General features: G+C 42.4%; 1 protein-coding gene across 2 annotated transcripts in view; it reads right to left on the reverse strand.

Moving 5' to 3' along the window:
* fras1 (Fraser extracellular matrix complex subunit 1) overlaps positions 1–16,986 on the reverse strand; it is a 473,019-nt gene that overhangs the window by 195,991 nt on the left and 260,042 nt on the right. For both annotated transcript variants that reach the window (XM_080191292.1, XM_080191285.1), the window contains exons 19-24: positions 15,447–15,587; positions 9,235–9,378; positions 8,070–8,222; positions 7,807–7,953; positions 4,582–4,728; positions 813–953 (exon numbers count right to left, since the gene is read on the reverse strand). In XM_080191292.1, coding sequence (XP_080047418.1) covers positions 813–953; positions 4,582–4,728; positions 7,807–7,953; positions 8,070–8,222; positions 9,235–9,378; positions 15,447–15,587 — 873 coding nt within the window. The remainder of the gene's footprint in view (positions 1–812; positions 954–4,581; positions 4,729–7,806; positions 7,954–8,069; positions 8,223–9,234; positions 9,379–15,446; positions 15,588–16,986) is intronic.

The following is a 16,986-nucleotide window of genomic DNA, read 5'->3' on the forward strand; positions in this document are numbered from 1 at the left end:
ATCCCTGTAACCCCATGCATTTAACCATGGTTAATCCACCCAATCTACATATCTTTGGACATTAAGGAGCAACTTAGTGTAGCCAATTCACCTAAGCTGCACATATGTGGACTGTGGGAGGATCCAACGCATCTGGAGGGAGCCTGAAGCATCTGGAGGAAACCCTTACAGACATGGAAAGAATATGTAAACTCCCCACAGGCACTTACCCAAGCCCCAAACCTGGGTCTCTAGTGATGTGATACCCAATTTCATTTGCCAAATATGATAAAATAAAGATAAGGCATTTTGAAGAACTGATTACCAATGGTACATGACTGCGGCCTAAGCAAATGATAAATCAATCCTCTTAATCGGTTACAAAGGAGAAGGAACATTATGTTGGCTTCTGGTTATTTTGGATTCAGAATCTTTTCTGCTAATGTCCTTTCATACATCTATGTGAGTCGCAGAAAACTGGTACGCAGATATAGCAGGCAATAAGGAAAGCAAAAGGAATTTTAGCGTTTATTGCTAACAGAACAGATAGTAGTAAGGAAGTGCTGCAACGATACAAGGCACTGGTGAGAGTGCACCCGGGGTACTGTGTACAATTTTGGTCCCCTTATTAGAGGAAGTACGTAGTAGCATTAAAGGCAGTTCAGAGGAGGTTCACTAGATTGATTCCAGAGATGAGGGATTTGTCTTACGAAGATAGATTGAGCAGTACAGGCCAATACTCTCCAGTTTCAAAGAATGAGAGGAGATCTAATTGAGATATATCAGATGATAAAAGACATTGACAAAGTAGATGTACGTAACAGTGAACTCACGTATGCATTCTTCCCCCACTTTGTAGAAGCCTGTTGCACATTGCTCTACACAGGAGCCCTCTTGCAATACATAACCATCCATGCACTGCAGGCAGTCTGTTTTGAGTGGCCCCTTGCAAGCATTACAGCTCCAGTCACATTCTATTAAAAAAAGATTGTTAATTTCTTTAAAGATAGCAGCTTGACATACAAAATGTGATAAGAAAACAAGTGGAATAAACATTTGATGTTTATCTATCTAGTCTCTGAATGATTAGAAGCCTACCGCAAGAAGAGGATACCAGCCTTGATGACAAAACAGATAATAACACCATTGATTACAGCAGTATATATTTTCTGGCTGCTAGTAAGCTGACCTAGATAAAAATAAATTTGATCTCACACAACAATCAATGTAGAAATTATGGTGGCTTTTAGCAAAACAATAAATCACAATTAGAACAAAAAAACTTGTAAAGGTCCTTCCAGTTGCTGTAAAACATCCTGCAATGCAAACTGTGATTTCCACAGAATCAGGACAGTAAGACAACACTGAAGGACCATTTTGTTCATTACTTTTGCTATATTAAAGAGGCATAATTAAAATAATTGCCAGAGATGGTTTCACAACTGGCATATCTTGGTCAAATCTATATTTTAACCTGCTTGCATAAACAGTCAGACTGACTACTCAAGGCACTAATCAAAAGGCATATACTGTTTGCATACACTTCAGCCATGAAGGCCATTGAAATCTAATTATCCTGACAATTAAGATACACAGCACCATGGTAGCTTCAGTTCAACTCAGCTCTGAAATAGGATGTCAAATATGCATACAAAAGCTTCAACATATAATATTCCCCTCTGACATTTAGTCACAAAGACCATTCGAGTCCCAAGTTAAATTGTTGTCAATGGAGTCAGCTGATCTCAGTTGCAATGGCAGTTGAGGCACTGCAATTGAACCAAAAAAGAAAACACAAGTCCTGTTCCTTATTTCTGTCCAATAACACAATTGGACAATAAGAATGTATTAAAAAAAAGACAAGGACATCACTGTACTTGACAATGGTACCTCACCCTCATCAAAAAACCTGTTAAGACTCACCTGAAAAATGAGCATTTTGAGAAGATACAGGTGGACTGTTCAAGTGCAGTGTCACAAGTAAAGAAATAAGGATCACAGACTCCATGGAATCCCTATAGTGCAGAAAGAGGTCATTCGGCCCATCGAGTCTGCAGTGACCGCAATCCCACCCATGCTCTATCCCCATAACCCCATATATTTACTCTGCTCATCCTCTGACACTAAGGGTCAATTTAGCATAGCCAATCAACCTAACCTGAACTGTGGGAGGAAACCGGAGCACCCTGAGGAAACCCACGCAGACATGGGGAGAATGTGCAACCTCCATGCAGAAAGTGACCCAAGGCTGGAATTGAACCCAGGTCCCTAGCGCTGTGAGGCAGCAGTGTTAACCACTGTGCCACCGTGCCGAGGAGGAAACTGTTAAACAAAAAATTACAAGTGAATTTCCATAGAGTTTCTCCTTGGTAACTTTGACAGATGAGCTGAAGAAACCCTGAAAAAATGGTGCAATTTATTTTAACCAGGGTTCTTCCAACAAAGATATATACGTCCAACGGGAGAATCCCTGGAGAAATTCACTGCCACTCTTTATAGTGCGAAGACCGCTTCTAAATTTAAACTGACACCATCAAACTGAGCTTAATAAATCACACTCGCAGCAGGAAGCTTTGGATACCATGAGAGGAAATTTTCAAGATGGCTCTCATATCTGTGATAAAGTGGATATGAAACCCAAATGCCCAAGGTGGTGAATTTAAAATGAGTTACACGTTCAATCCAATCAATTTTTCAGACGATACAAGCTGCTTTTGAGCAGTTGGAAAAGTGGTGGAATAAGTGAGGATGATATGTGAAGCAAAGCCAAGGACTCATTTGGCTTTCAAAGTATTTTTAAATATTACTATCCAAGGTGGTTCAGACTTGCAGTATAAGAATGATAGATCAACATGGTGAAATGTCATTGCCTGCACAGAGTAGAAACTTGAAAATATGATTGTGGAAGCATGTGGAAACATTGCATGCTATAACACAAGTCAGTTCACTTTAGATTCACTATTCTTCATCTGCCGTTTCTGCTAAAAGTTTTGTTCTAAGCTTATTAGCTATAGAGAGAGTTCCAGTCCTGCCCAGAAGGGACAGAGATGGGAGCTTCAGCAACAAGGCAGATGGGATGGTGAGGTTATGAAAGTCTTGTTAAAAGGGTAATTTGAAGTTTCTCCCGCAGCTGAATGTGCGAGATCCGTGAGGAGAGTTGCTGTTTGAGTGCATGATGCTGTGCTGAGTGTTTGGTAGTGGAAGGATCCAAAAGGACTTACCTTGGCGGAGCAGAGAAGATCATTCAATATGCTTCCTGCACTGGATTACACTTTGTGGGTTGGTAGTGGCCATGCTGACCTCCAAGGCAATGGCCTCCCAGGCCAGAAAGGTGAGGTTGTTGTGCGCCTTTGAGCCATTATTGGGATAGAGCATATGCGCATAGAGCATATTTGGCTAGCCTGGACTGCCAAATAAAGGCCCCATCCTGAAAGCTGGTGGGACTTTCTTTCCTTTCCACTATGCACCTGGTTGCTGACAGTCTTAAGAGCACAGGTGGGCTGGAGAGAGTATACTGCACTGGTATTTAAATATGGTGCCAAGACCTTCAAACCTGCCAACTGATGGCAGGCAAATGTATCAGCTGCTGGCTGATACATGTAGCATGGGATATTGCCATTCTGGTGAGTGAGACAGGCAAATTCCACTCTAAGTACCACTTTGGAATTGTGAAATCAGAAACAAATAAAAGGCAAGATCAATAACTAAGACACTGACGGTAAAGCAAAATACAACCAAACAATAAAAAATGAATGGAGACAACAGTATGTTCAGAGCCATGTCATCGAACAAGAAACGGCAAGATGTGTTACACACATCATCCCCAAAATAACATCATTGTGCACTACTATGCAAATTAGAGTTGCAATTTCATTTTAGACATTCAAGGATAAATTCTGATGTTTTCATTAACATTAAAGAGCATTAAGTTTAACATTTACTTTCAAAGTAAATTCCAGTCAAAATCAAAAATAATTTCATGAAGATCATTTTTTGAGTGCCACTCCTAAATCATATAAAGCATTTATCTGCCATTTAAGAACCAACAGTTTAGTAGCTAACAGTCTAATTTCTATGCACCATCTCCTGCATTTAGCTGAAGGGATTTTTTTATGATCTTGTTGCCACAATCCACTGTTGTGCTGTGTGTCAGATAAGCATTTTCATTTTAAACCACCAAGGCACTTCCAACAAATCAGGAATGCTATTTCACAAAGCCTGAAGATAGCCTGAAATGACAGAATTGCTGGAATCCCAGCTGACAATTTATCCGCTTAACAATGTTCTCACTTGAATGTTCAACATGGCATTTTGATACTCAAGTACACTTTTCAAATAGTTTTTGATAGAAAGTGTTAGGCACATAGCACTCTGAAACTTTATATTAACAGACTTCCTCTTGAATTCCTCCTACTGACAATAGTACATCACAACATTTGACATAAAGTTAACTGCCTTCTTGAATAATCAAAATATTCACAAATACACCACCAACATGTTTGGATGAGGAGTTCTTTTCAGACTTTTAAACTCAGCCACATTAGTTTTAAAAAAACGTAAACTAAAAACTGGGAGAGAAGCTGCGTTATCTGCCTGTCTTACCTTGGCAAGTTCCTGTAGTGTAATCAATGTAGTACTGCTGGGCACAGGCCTCATATTGACATTCTCCAAAGAGCAAAACTTTATTGGGGTCTTTACAGGACAAGCAAGCTGACCCAGACTCACAGGTCAAACACTGGCTGCTGCAGGCTAGGAGACACAAACAAATAAGCCATTGAAAGATTTTCCCCTACAAAAAGACCATAACATCATAGAATCCACCTTGTGCGAAAATGAATCATTTGATTCAAAGTATTAGATTAACTTTCTCCCTGTTGCATGGTTAATAGCTTTCATTTGTCACATGGTTACTTATGCTTGCAAATGTTCAAGTAAATCCTATTCACAAAACAGGAGAACTGGGATTCAACTAAATGAGCGATTAGGCTTTAACAGAAAAATGATTACAACAGACAAAATGTGCTACATTTGGATCAAAATGGGTTTTAACTGAGTAAGAAAGAATTTTAAACGTTTCAGAACTGGGTGGCACAGTGGTTAATACTGCTGCATCACAGCGCCAGAGACCTGGGTTTGATTCCCGGCTTGGGTCACTGTCTGTATGGAGTTTGTACTTTCTGGGTCTGTGTGAGTTTCCTCTCGGTGCTCCGGTTTCCTCCCACAGTCCAAAAATGTGTGGGTTAGGTTGATTGGCTATGCTAAATTAACACTAGTTTTGGGAGGATTAGCAAGGTGGGGTTACAAAGATAGAGCCTGGGTGGGATTGTTGTCGGTATAGAGTTGATGGGCCGAGTGACCACCTTCTGTACTATAGGGATTCTATGAACTCTGGAATGCCAGAATTATTTCAGGAATCACTGGTGAAAATGCAAATGAAAACAATAGCTATCAGAAATCTAAACTATTACATAAAGTGGCACTTCTGTTGCCAATGCAGCATTATCACAATAGACTAAATGGCCTCTTTATTTGCTGTAACCATTCCATGATTTGAAATTGAGATGATTAAAGTATAACATACATCAGCAATATTCTGTTCATTGTCAGGTAATATTCTCAATAGGTTATTGTTGTAAATAGTCTTTTAAATTTTGAGTTTTGTTTGATTTACAAAACTGCAAATTTAAAATCACAAATGTGCACCAAGGACTTTAAAACTAGGGTCTCTGAAACATGAAGGTTAAATGTTTAGACCACAGGGTGTTTACAAGGCAACACATTTCTCTTGTTCTGCGATAGATTTCTGTATTTTTTGGCTTACAGACACTGTTATATTTGATGTAGGATACTAACAAAGCACGAATTGGCACCATCTTTCAGAAGTCAGGGAAAGTGTCATAATGTGTCAATATTTTCAGATGACAGAGGTCAATATGTTACAATTGACTGCAATACCCATTAAGGCAGGGGAATATTTGCCACAGTTGCTGCTGTTGATTCTTACCCAGTAGTTTTATGTTAAAAATATGTATGTGTATACATCAGGTCAGTACATAATCAGACCTGGCTATTACATCTCCAATTAGATTCACCTGGGGTAGTGCCAGGTGATATGAAGTATCAAGGCATACACGCATGAAAACATGCCAGGTATGAGCAGCCAACTGACATTTATAGAACTGTATTCTACCAAAAATCAACACTGAGAAAAGGAGAAAAAGTTGGCAAAAACAGGACTGTGTTAGAAATTGGTGTTAGATTCCCTAAATTATGGAACAGTTAATCAACAAGCACTTCCCATTTCTGACTATTATCCAAGAGTACCTCCTTTAAAAGGTATAGAGTAAATTTTCCTTCCACCAGTAATGGGCAGAATCGCACACCAAATGTGCACTACTCCTTCCAAGTCCAGATCTTGATAATCTCCTGGCCTCGGCCAATATGGTAGCCTAGGGCACCTCAGGCAAAGCCCGAGGGCCCAGTGTTGCAGAAGGGGCAGAAGAATTAATTGACAGACCTCTGAGATCAACAGCCAGAAGAACTTAATTACCTTCAGATATTCAACCTAGGGGATTTAAGATTAAAACTGATCACTGATCATTGTTTCTTTCATAGCCCCCAGACATCTGTAGACGCTCTAGTTAGTGGTGACCTGGGGACAGTCCTTGGCGTCCTGGGGTTCCCAGTGAGTAATTCTTAGGAAAATGTCACAGGAAACCATGACTGGCTCCTTCTGTTTAGTTTGTATTGGTGAAATAGGCCAATGTTTCTGTAGCCCCAAGTATGGATCTGTAACCGCAGAGTTCCTGGCACTACATAGAATGGATGGACTCTCTGCAAAGTAGCTCCAGTCACCGTTTTATAACTCAAAATCCCTACAGCACAGAAGGAGGCCATTCCACCCTTCACATCTGCACCGACTACAATCTCACCCAGGGCCTATTCCCACAACCGGGAAGATAGATATTCTCTTGAAATAAAGGTCAATAAATAATCCCTTAAATAAAGAAGTCAGGTGAGAATAGGATAGGATTTGACTATGATGTCTTCCACGCTCAAGTTAAATGCCTATATTATCTATGCTAATGCCTGAAACAAAAGTTACCACTTACCAACAGTACTGGGGGACTCCTGACACTCATGAAGTTGTCTACGAGCATTAATCAACACCATTTCAGAAAGAGGAGGACAAGAGGAAAAACAACACTGGAAGAGAAACAAAAGCAGAAACTGCTGGAAAACCTCAGCAGGTCTGACAGTATCTGTAGGGAGAGAATAAAACCGGGATTTCACCAGCACGACCACCCCAATTCTGGGGGCGGGCCAGGCTCGGAGAATGGCATTCTCCATTGGCTTCGGGCAGGATCATATGAACCGCGGGTGGACATGCCGGTAAAATTCCACCCAACATTTTGAGTCTAGCTGACAAAGGGCATATTCTGTTTTTGTTTCAGTTTCCACCATCCACACTATTTTGCTTTTATGTTGGAAGAGAAATATTCCATCTGAAACTGTTGCCAATTACTAGTAATATGCAAAAATGTTAGCATTTATTGCACTTACAATTTAGATATGAGACCTGAAATTTCAAAAGTCTATAAGGAAAGTGTCTGTTTAGTTTAAACATTGACCGAGATCAGAGGCTGCACATCACACAAAGTATTTTTTCAGTTACAATTCCAACACAGATCCTGACAGTCAAATTTGCAATATGCGATACTGGTGGCCGAGCTGTATTACTGTGAAGTTAGAAATTACGCATGAAGTAGAAATTCCAGCACTGAGCTGGTGTAACAAATATAATGGTTGCAGCCCTTAGATACATACGCTGGCAGATCTGTTTGTTGTCACTGTAGAAAGCTGGGGGACAGGCAGCAACACACATGCCAGTATTGGCCAGAACCAAGTCAGCTGCACAAGCAGTGCAACCATAAGCACCTTCAGTATTGCATGTTTTACATGATGAATAGCATTCTGGAAGAAGCAAAGAGAAGACATACATTTATCAGCAAGTTTATTCCAATCTAAGGAAGAACTAAAAAAAACTATGGAATACAGTTTCATTGTAAGTACCCCACCCCACTGCTTACTTTTGCAAGCGCCTCTGCTCATGAAGTATCCTGTGGGACAATGAGAAATGCAACTGTCTCCGAGCAACAGCTCACGGGGATCCTTGCAGTACAGACAAACACGACCTGCATCTTTAAGGTCAGCTGTACAGTGCTTACACTGAGGGTGGCAATCTGAAACAAAAGGCAAAAGCAAAATTGATTTTGTATGGTAATAGTAAACTATCAGCCAAGAGAAATTGGCAATAATTTAAACACTGATTTTTTTTTAAATCACTGAACTTTTTAATTAGGCATCTATAAACATAGACTCTGAGATTCTGCTTTTGTTGGGTTGAGCACCTGATTAAAATAACTCTTACACAGACAACTTTCTCAAAGCAGGTGTATTTACATGTCAGATCAATACCAAGGCCATTCATACTGTCACAAGGGCAGCTGCTCAGTTTGTGGGAGATGGTGGGTAAGATTCAGATTAACCTTAGCATTTTACCACGATGCAAGTGGACGGGCCATGCATCAGATATTTATAAAAAATAATATGTGTTGAACGATCGCTTTTCACACTGCAAACAGTTCCTCTTTGAGCAGCTGAAGTCTGTATTGAAGTCAAGAAAAAACGGTTCTAAATTTGGAATTCATTGAGTTTAATTGCCTATTTTTCTATTTCCATGCTCCGATAGTTGTTTTTGACATTGTAAAACAAAATAACCAAAACTAGATCAAATGAGGGCATTGTGAACCTGGTTCTAAGCTTATGGATCATGTTAAATTAGTACGTTTGTACAGCAAAAAAGATATAGGCATTAAGAATTTTGTACTGCTCTCCCCATCCACTGGGTTCAACGCTCACCTCCCCCTTATAGCCTGCACCAGGAATGCCTCAGAATTGAAGGCCAACCTTCTGACGTTGAGATTACAGCAGGGACAGCCGTCTCTCTCTTAACTCCTGTGGAGTTCTAATCTTGATCCCGAAAGCATTGTGGGAAAGCATTGTCTCACCTCAACCATGCTGGAAAAGCTAATGACAACTTGACTTCAATACAGGCATTTTTGTTTGTTAAATTCTAGTTCATGATGCTGCTTTACAAGTTATTTCCAGTTGCAGGAAAATTGTTGGGGTTTCTGTTTTGTTCCACAGTTAGTGTTTTGTAAATCATGGTGCATAGTTAACCTGCTCACTTACCCACACAGTATCCAACTTGATTCAGGTATTGCCCTTCTTGGCAGCTGGTTCTGCAGTATCCATTCAGCAGTGTAGCATGAGGGTGACATGCCAAACAATCCGAGTCTGAAGGGCCATTACACTGCTGGCAGGAGGGATGACATGCTAGAAAGGAAGAGGAAGTTTAAGATTAATAATCAAGTGCATTGGGAAGTTTTATTAAATTGCTAATTCTATATAAATAAACACAATATTTATTTTGAAACTGTAGATCTTTGCAGGAATGTTATCATCTGGCCTTAATTTAACCTCTTCAACTGTACAAAAATATTCAAATTTTTCTAAAATATTGTCTAGATCTGATATCTACACTCATTTGCTTTCCCACATTTATTTATCCAATAGCATTATTAACTGGTTTGTGGAATATCATAACAGACATTCCAGCAAGTGCTAATTATTGTTCACCGTAGTGTAAATGTACCCAGTGGATGGGAAGAACAATATAGAATTCTTAATGTTGGCATAATTTTTTTTTCCCGATTGACAGGCAGTGACTAGTGGGATACCACAGAGATCTGTGCTAGGACCCCAACTGTTCAGTTTATATATTAATGATTTGGAAGAGGGAATTAAATGCATTGTCTTCAAATTTGCAAGTTGGGTGGGAGAGTGAGCTGTTAGGAGGATGTAGAGACGCTTCAATGTGATTTGGACAGGCTTAGTGATGGGGAAAATGCATGGCAATGCAGTATAATGTGGATAAATGTGAAGTTATCCACTTGGGAAGAAAAAATACGAAGGCAGATAATCTGAATGGGTGTAAATTGAGGAGAGATCACACCAAGGCTTTGGTGTCCTCATGCATCAGTCACTAAAATTAAATGCCCAAATACAGCAGACAATAAAGCAGACAAATGGTATGTTGGCCTTCATAGCAAGAGGAATGGGAATGGGAATGTTTTGCTGCAATTGTATAGGGCACTGGTGAGGTCAGAGCTGCAGTATTGTGTGTAGTTTTGGTGTCCTTATAGGAGGAAGAATGTCCTTGCTGTAGAGGGAGTACAGCAAAGGTTTACCAGGCTGATTCTTCGGAGGCAGGTCTCTCATATGAGGACAGAATAAATTTGTTAGGATTATATTCATTGGCGTTTAGAAGTGTGAGAGAGGATCTTATAAAATTTTAATAGGATGAGACAGGGGAGATTCAGGAAGAATATCCAAATGGCGGGGGAGTCCAGAATTAGAGGTCATAATTTGAGGATAAGGGGTAAACCTTTTAGGACTGAGGTGAGGAGACATTTCTTCACCCAGGGAGTGGAGAATCTGCGGAATTCATGGCCACAGAAGTAATTGAGGAAGAACATTGTAATTTCAAGAAGGAATTAGATTATAGCTCTTAGGGCAAAATGGATCAAGGGATATGGGCCGGGCGGTGGGGGGGGCAGGATCAGAATATTAAATCTGGTGATCAGCCATGATCATAATGAATGGCAGAGCAAGCTCAAAGGGCTGAATAACCTACTCCTGCTTCTATTTTCTATGTATGTTTTTATGTTAGAATCCTGACCCACCTCCCTACATTCATCTGGGATGACCACCCAATGGCAGCACATTCAGTAGGTGTCTCAACGCCATCCCTCACACCTTCCTCTCTGATACACCTCCACACTGATCCCTATTAAACTCCAGCAGGGTGAGATGCATGGGCGCACCACCAGCATCTCAATGCTACCAAACATCTGCATTCCCGCAGCTTCCAAGTCATCAGCGTCAGACCTTGCATAGGAAGGACACATCAGTGTTATCTGTCCAATGGTGCAGCCTTTCTGGAAATGTTAGCTCAATACCTGGAACACTGGCTTGAAAAGGGTTAAAAATTGACTTCTGCTAAATGGCAGTTTTTTTTTGGCTGCACACTATTTAATAGCCTAATCACTAGTGAGGGAAGGCTGGGGTGGCTATTCAGCTAAGTATCTTCCTCTTCTGGCAAACGAGGCACTGCTGAACATGAGGCCACAATTAGCAGTCCAGTGCATTCCCAGAAGGCATTCTTTCTCCCAGGTCACATGAGATACATAGAACATAGAACACTACAGCACAAACAGGCCCTTCAGCCCACAAGTTGCGCTGATCACATCCATACCTACCAGGCCTACCTATCACTCTCAATTCCATTAAATCCCATATAGCCATCCAGAAGTCTCTTAAAAGATCCCAACGAGTTCGCCTCTACCACCACCGACGGCAGCCGATTCCACTTGCTCACCACCCTCAGTGAAAAACTTACCCCTGACATCCCCTCTGTACCTGCTCCCCAGCACCTTAAACCTGTGTCCTCTCGTAGCAACCATTTCAGCCCTGGGAAATAGCCTCCGAGAATCCACCCTATCTATACCTCTCAACATCTTATAAACCTCTATCAGGTCACCTCTCAACCTTCGTCTCTCCAGGGAGAAAAGACCTAGTTCCCTCAACCTATCCTCATAAGGCATGCCACCAAATCCAGGCAACATCCTTGTAAATCTCCTCTGCACCCTCTCAACAGCTTCCACATCCTTCTTGTAGTGAGGTGACCAGAACTGGACACAGTACTCCAAGTGGGGTCTGACAAGGGTCTTATAAAGTTGCAGCATTATCTTCTGACTCCTAAACTCAATCTCTCGATAAATGAAGGCTAGTACACCGTTCTTGACCACATCCTCCACCTGCGAGGCTGATTTAAGACTCCTACAGACCCAGATCCCAAGGTCCTTCTGCTCCTCAACACTGCTAAGAGTCCTATCCTTGATATTATACTCCTTCATCCCATTGGACCTGCCAAAATGGACCGCTACACATTTATCCGCGTTGAACTCCATCTGCCACTTCTCCGCCCAGTTTTGCATCCTATCTATGTCTCACTGCAACTTCTGACATCCCTCCAAACTATCCACAACACCACCAACCTTTGTGTCATCGGCAAACTTACTAACTCATCCTTCCACTTCTTCATCAGGTCATTTATGAAAATGACAAACAGCAAGGGTCCTAGAACAGATCCCTGGGGCACTCCACTGGTGACCAACCTCCATGCAGAAAAAGACCCATCCACAACCATACTCTGCCTTCTGCAGGCAAGCCAGTTCTGGATCCACAAGGCAACAGCCCCTTGGATCCCATGCCCTCTCACTTTTTCAAGAAGTCTTGCGTGGGGGACCTTATCAAATGCCTTGCTGAAGTCCATATAAACCACATCCACCGCTCTTCCGTCGTCAATGTGTTCAGTCACCTTTTCAAAGAACTCAACTACGCTCATAAGGCACGACCTGCCCTTGACTATTTCCGATCATACTAAACTTCTCTAAATGTTCATAAATCCTGTCCCTCAGTATCCTCTCCATCAACTTACCAACCACGGAGGTCAGATTCACCAGTCGGTAATTTCCTGGGCTATCCCTGTTCCCTTTCTTGAAAATAGGAACCACATCCGCAATGCTCCAGTCCTCCGGAACCTCTCCCATCTCCATTGACGACGCAAAGATCATCGCCAGGGGCTCTGCAATCTCTTCCCTCACCTCCCACAGTAACCTGGGGTACATCCCATCTGGTCCTGGCGACTTATCTGTCTTGACAGAATTTAGAAGTTCCAACATATCCTCTTTCTTAACGTCTACACACTCAAATCTTTTCAGTCCACCGCAAACCTGCAATACAACCTCCCAGATCATTTTCCACTGTGAATACCGAGGCAAAGTACTCATTAAGCACCTCTGCGATTTCTTCTGGTTCCACACAGACGTTTCCCCCTTCACCTTTTATAGGTCCTATCCCTTCACGTCTCATCCTTTTACTCTTCACATATTTGTAGAATGCCTTGGGGTTCTCCTTAATCTTACCAGCCAAGGCCTTCTCATGACCCCTTCCGGTTCTCCTAATTTCCTTTTTAAGCTCCTCCCTACAACCCATATACTCCTCTAGATCCTTAACATCTCCAAGCTCTCTGAACCTTCTGTACATCTTTCTTTTCTTCCTGACTAGGTTCATCACAACCTTCATGCACCATGGTTCCCGCGACCTACCAAAACCTCCCTGTCTCATCGGAACATTGTTGTGCAGAGCTCCAGACAAACATTCCTTGAAAATCCATCACCTTCCTTCAGTACTTTTCCCAAGAACACCTCCTTCCAGTTTACTTGTCCAATTTTCTGCCTGATGTCTTCATATTTCCCCTTACTCCAGATAAACACCTTCCTAGCCTGCCTGATCCTATCTCTTTCCAACGCTATCGTGAAGGAGATAGAATTATGATCGCCATCCCCAAAATGCTCTCCCACCGAGAGATCTGACACCTGTCCAGGTTCATTAGCCAGCGCCAGGTCAAGTACAGCCTCTCCTCTCATAGGCTTATCCACGTACTATGTCAGGAAACCCTCCTGAACACACATAACAAACTCCTCCCCATCCAAATCCCTTACCCTAGGGATATTCCAGTCGATGCTTGGGAAATTAAAGTCTCCCATCACTACAACTCTGTTATTACTACATCTCTCTAGGATCTGTTTCCCTATCTGCACCTCAACTTCCCTGTCACTATAACACCCAGCAAAGTTACCAACCCCTTGCTGTTCCTAACTTCCACCCACAGAGACTCTGTAGACAATCCCTCCACAGTGTCCACCTTCTCTACAGCCGTGACACTGTCCCTGATCAATAGTGCCACTCCGCCCCCTCTTTTGCCTCCCTCTCTGTCCTTCCTGGAACATCTGAATCCTGGACTGAGCAGCTTTCCATGAGTCATTGAGATCTACCATTAGACACAAGCAACTCTGACAATTCATTTTGGTCTCACCTCTTTGTCCTCAACTGTTGCTCGAGTGTGGGTCCCAATCCTCTACTGAGCCTGAGGCCCTTCAGGCCACATGAGGGGAGAGGCAGCCTATTCCTGGTTCCTTTATTGTGCACTGATAGCCATGCCTCTCATGGGACCCCATCTGGATAACCCTCAGCCTCCCCCAGTGCTGAGCCTCTTGTTTTCAAACCCTCTCATCTTCTGGCCAGCCCCAAACACTCTCTCAACTGTGATAAGGATAGGAACCCATGGAGGAGGAAAAAAGAAGCACTACCCGCATACCAGCCTTCATAAACTCTTAAAAGGCAAGGGGCACCCCAAAATGCATGGAAAGTAAGGCCTGCAAAGTTACCGTTATGGACCCCTCTCCCCGATATGGCAGTTGTGGGAGCCCCACCCCTTGCACTTACCTGTGTCCCTGCATCCTCTCTGGTGATCCCTGAGCAGTGAACATCCTGGGAGGGGTGCTGGCTGCCTGAGCCCTCACCTCCAAACTCCTCCTCAGAGTTGAAGGTGTCAGGTTCACATTCATATGGAGCTGTTGCAAATAATGCCAGTGTGACATCGTGTCAGCGCCCTTCATCAGCCTTTTAAATTATTTTTTGCACCCCTCCTGAACTTTTAGCTTTCAGTGATTTGTGTTCATGGGCACGTAAATTATTTGCTTCACCGAAGTTCTTGGAACAAAAATTTCCGATTTGTCTTTCTTGGATCCAAAATGGATAGCTTCACATGAACTTCATTTGTTATAAGTTTGCACACTTATGTAGTCTCCCGATGTCCTTTTGTAAATTCGGGTTCTTAGCTATACAACATACAGAGCATCCTAATTTAGTGTCCTGTGCAAACATGGATATAGAACCTACTATTACCTTATTCCAAGTCATTTATATTTGTGGTGAAATGCTGAAGCCTCAGTATCGATCCCTGGCCAACACCATTTGTCACATTCTGTCAAATACAGAACATTCCAAATGTGCTCTCTCCCATCTCACAACCAATTACCAAACCGTGGCATATGTCTTCTCCAACTCTATACACCCATACTTTTGCTAATAATTTTGGTGTTGGAACATATCAAATGCCTTCTGGAAGTCCACATAGACAACACCCTTAGGCGTTCCCCTGTCTATCATGCCAGTTACCTCATCAATTTTACAACTAGATTGGTTAGACATGATCTACCCTTTATTAATCTTTGTCAGGTGTCATTGATCAATGCATGCTTTGCTCCAAGGGAACAATACCCTCATCATGAATCACAGAACTGATCTTTTGTAAACTGACAGCTTAAAAATCAAAATACATCTATTAGTTTATAACACTGGATACTGCTGTAAAGTACACAAAAACATGAGAGTGGAAATTGAAATAGTGGCTGTGCAAAAAAAAACAGACTTACAGTAACAGACATTGTCTTGACTGTAGAATCCTTCAGGACATGTATGCAGACATTTGCTTTCATAAAGGGCTCTCGGTGGAGAACAGACTGTGCAATTCTGCGGACTGCTCCCTATGCAGCTTGCGCACGTGGAGTGACACTCTATATGCAAAGATGTCAGAAATCACATGCAAACAATTATTAATATTCAGTACTTAACTTCCTTTGTTATATCTCAAAAAAATCACAACTCACCTCAAGGTAACCAAAATTAATTCTATGTTATTCAGATCCACTGCTTTGGCTAGATTTCATACTGCACCAATCGCGGGTTTGAAGATGGGGCTTTTAAACTCTGGTGGCAGCTTACAGCTACTTACTTGCCTGCCCATGGTCTGTTGAAATTTTATGAGGGACAGGACAATCAATAGCTACTTAAGGACCTCATCTTGCTGCTGTCAGTATTTTACCCACAGGGGCGAAGGGGCCTTCATGCAGGAAGCCCCAGTTAGGTCCATGGCAGAAAGACTCATTGACAGCTTTCCTGAACCATTGCAAACTAAGATCCTTAAATGGGCTATTAAAACCCACAACGGCTTCATCCCCTCATCGCTGATATTCACCCAACAATAGACCACCACAGGAAGTGAATAACACCTGTATGGGTTTGCTGGTGGGGGGCTCTAGAGCTGGGATAGAGGGAGAAGTGGGACAATGAGGAGTGGAGAGGGAGGCAGAGGGACCTGGCATCAGAAATGGGAGGCAGAGGGACAGAGAGATGCTGCTGACAACTACATCCTGCCCTTACTGCAAATACCCCTCTCCCCTGTGTGTCTCACCTCATTATCCCCTTCCCCACCATCACTTACCTGTGGCCTGGGTCCCTCAGCATTCCTGAGGCTCAGCTGCATGTATCACCAGCAACATAAGAACAGACATAAGAAGTAGGAGCTGGAGTAGGCAATTCAGGCCTTCCAGCATGCTCCATTGTTCAATAAAATCGTGGCTGATCTCACCTCATCCTCAACTCCATCTTCCTGCCAGCTCCCCAAGCCCCTTCAATCCGCTACTAATTAAAAGCCAATCTATCTACTCAAATGTGTTCAGTATTCTGATGTTCTCTGCACTCTGTGGTAGAGAATTCCACTGATTCATGATCCTTTGAGTGAAAAAATTGCACCTCATTTCTGTTTTAAATCTACTGTCCCCTCGCTTTCCAGAGCCACCACTTTCCCAGTCGTGCTGTCAGACAAAGAATAGCAGTCAGCCTTTGATCTTCCAGCAGCTCTTGGCAGGCAGGACTTCCACACTCGGGGTCCTTGATCCCAGTGAAGGTCTGTTGCTGCCCAGTGCAGTGATTGACAGTGCAGCGGGCCTTCCTGAAAAAGATGACCAATGGCTCTTGCCAGCTTACAGGCAGCACGTGAGAGCTTCATCATTTGCATTAAATTCAGTCCCATACTTTCTGTGGAGTTTGATGTTATTTTCTGTGGAGGCTGGTAATAGACAATCACTTTTGTGTTGATACAAATGCAGATGGGTGTTCTGAGACCCTGTACCA

The sequence above is a fragment of the Carcharhinus amblyrhynchos genome, chromosome 1 (assembly GCF_965287045.1).
Source record: "Carcharhinus amblyrhynchos chromosome 1, sCarAmb.v2.hapA, whole genome shotgun sequence".
NCBI classification, from domain to species: Eukaryota; Metazoa; Chordata; class Chondrichthyes; order Carcharhiniformes; family Carcharhinidae; genus Carcharhinus; species Carcharhinus amblyrhynchos.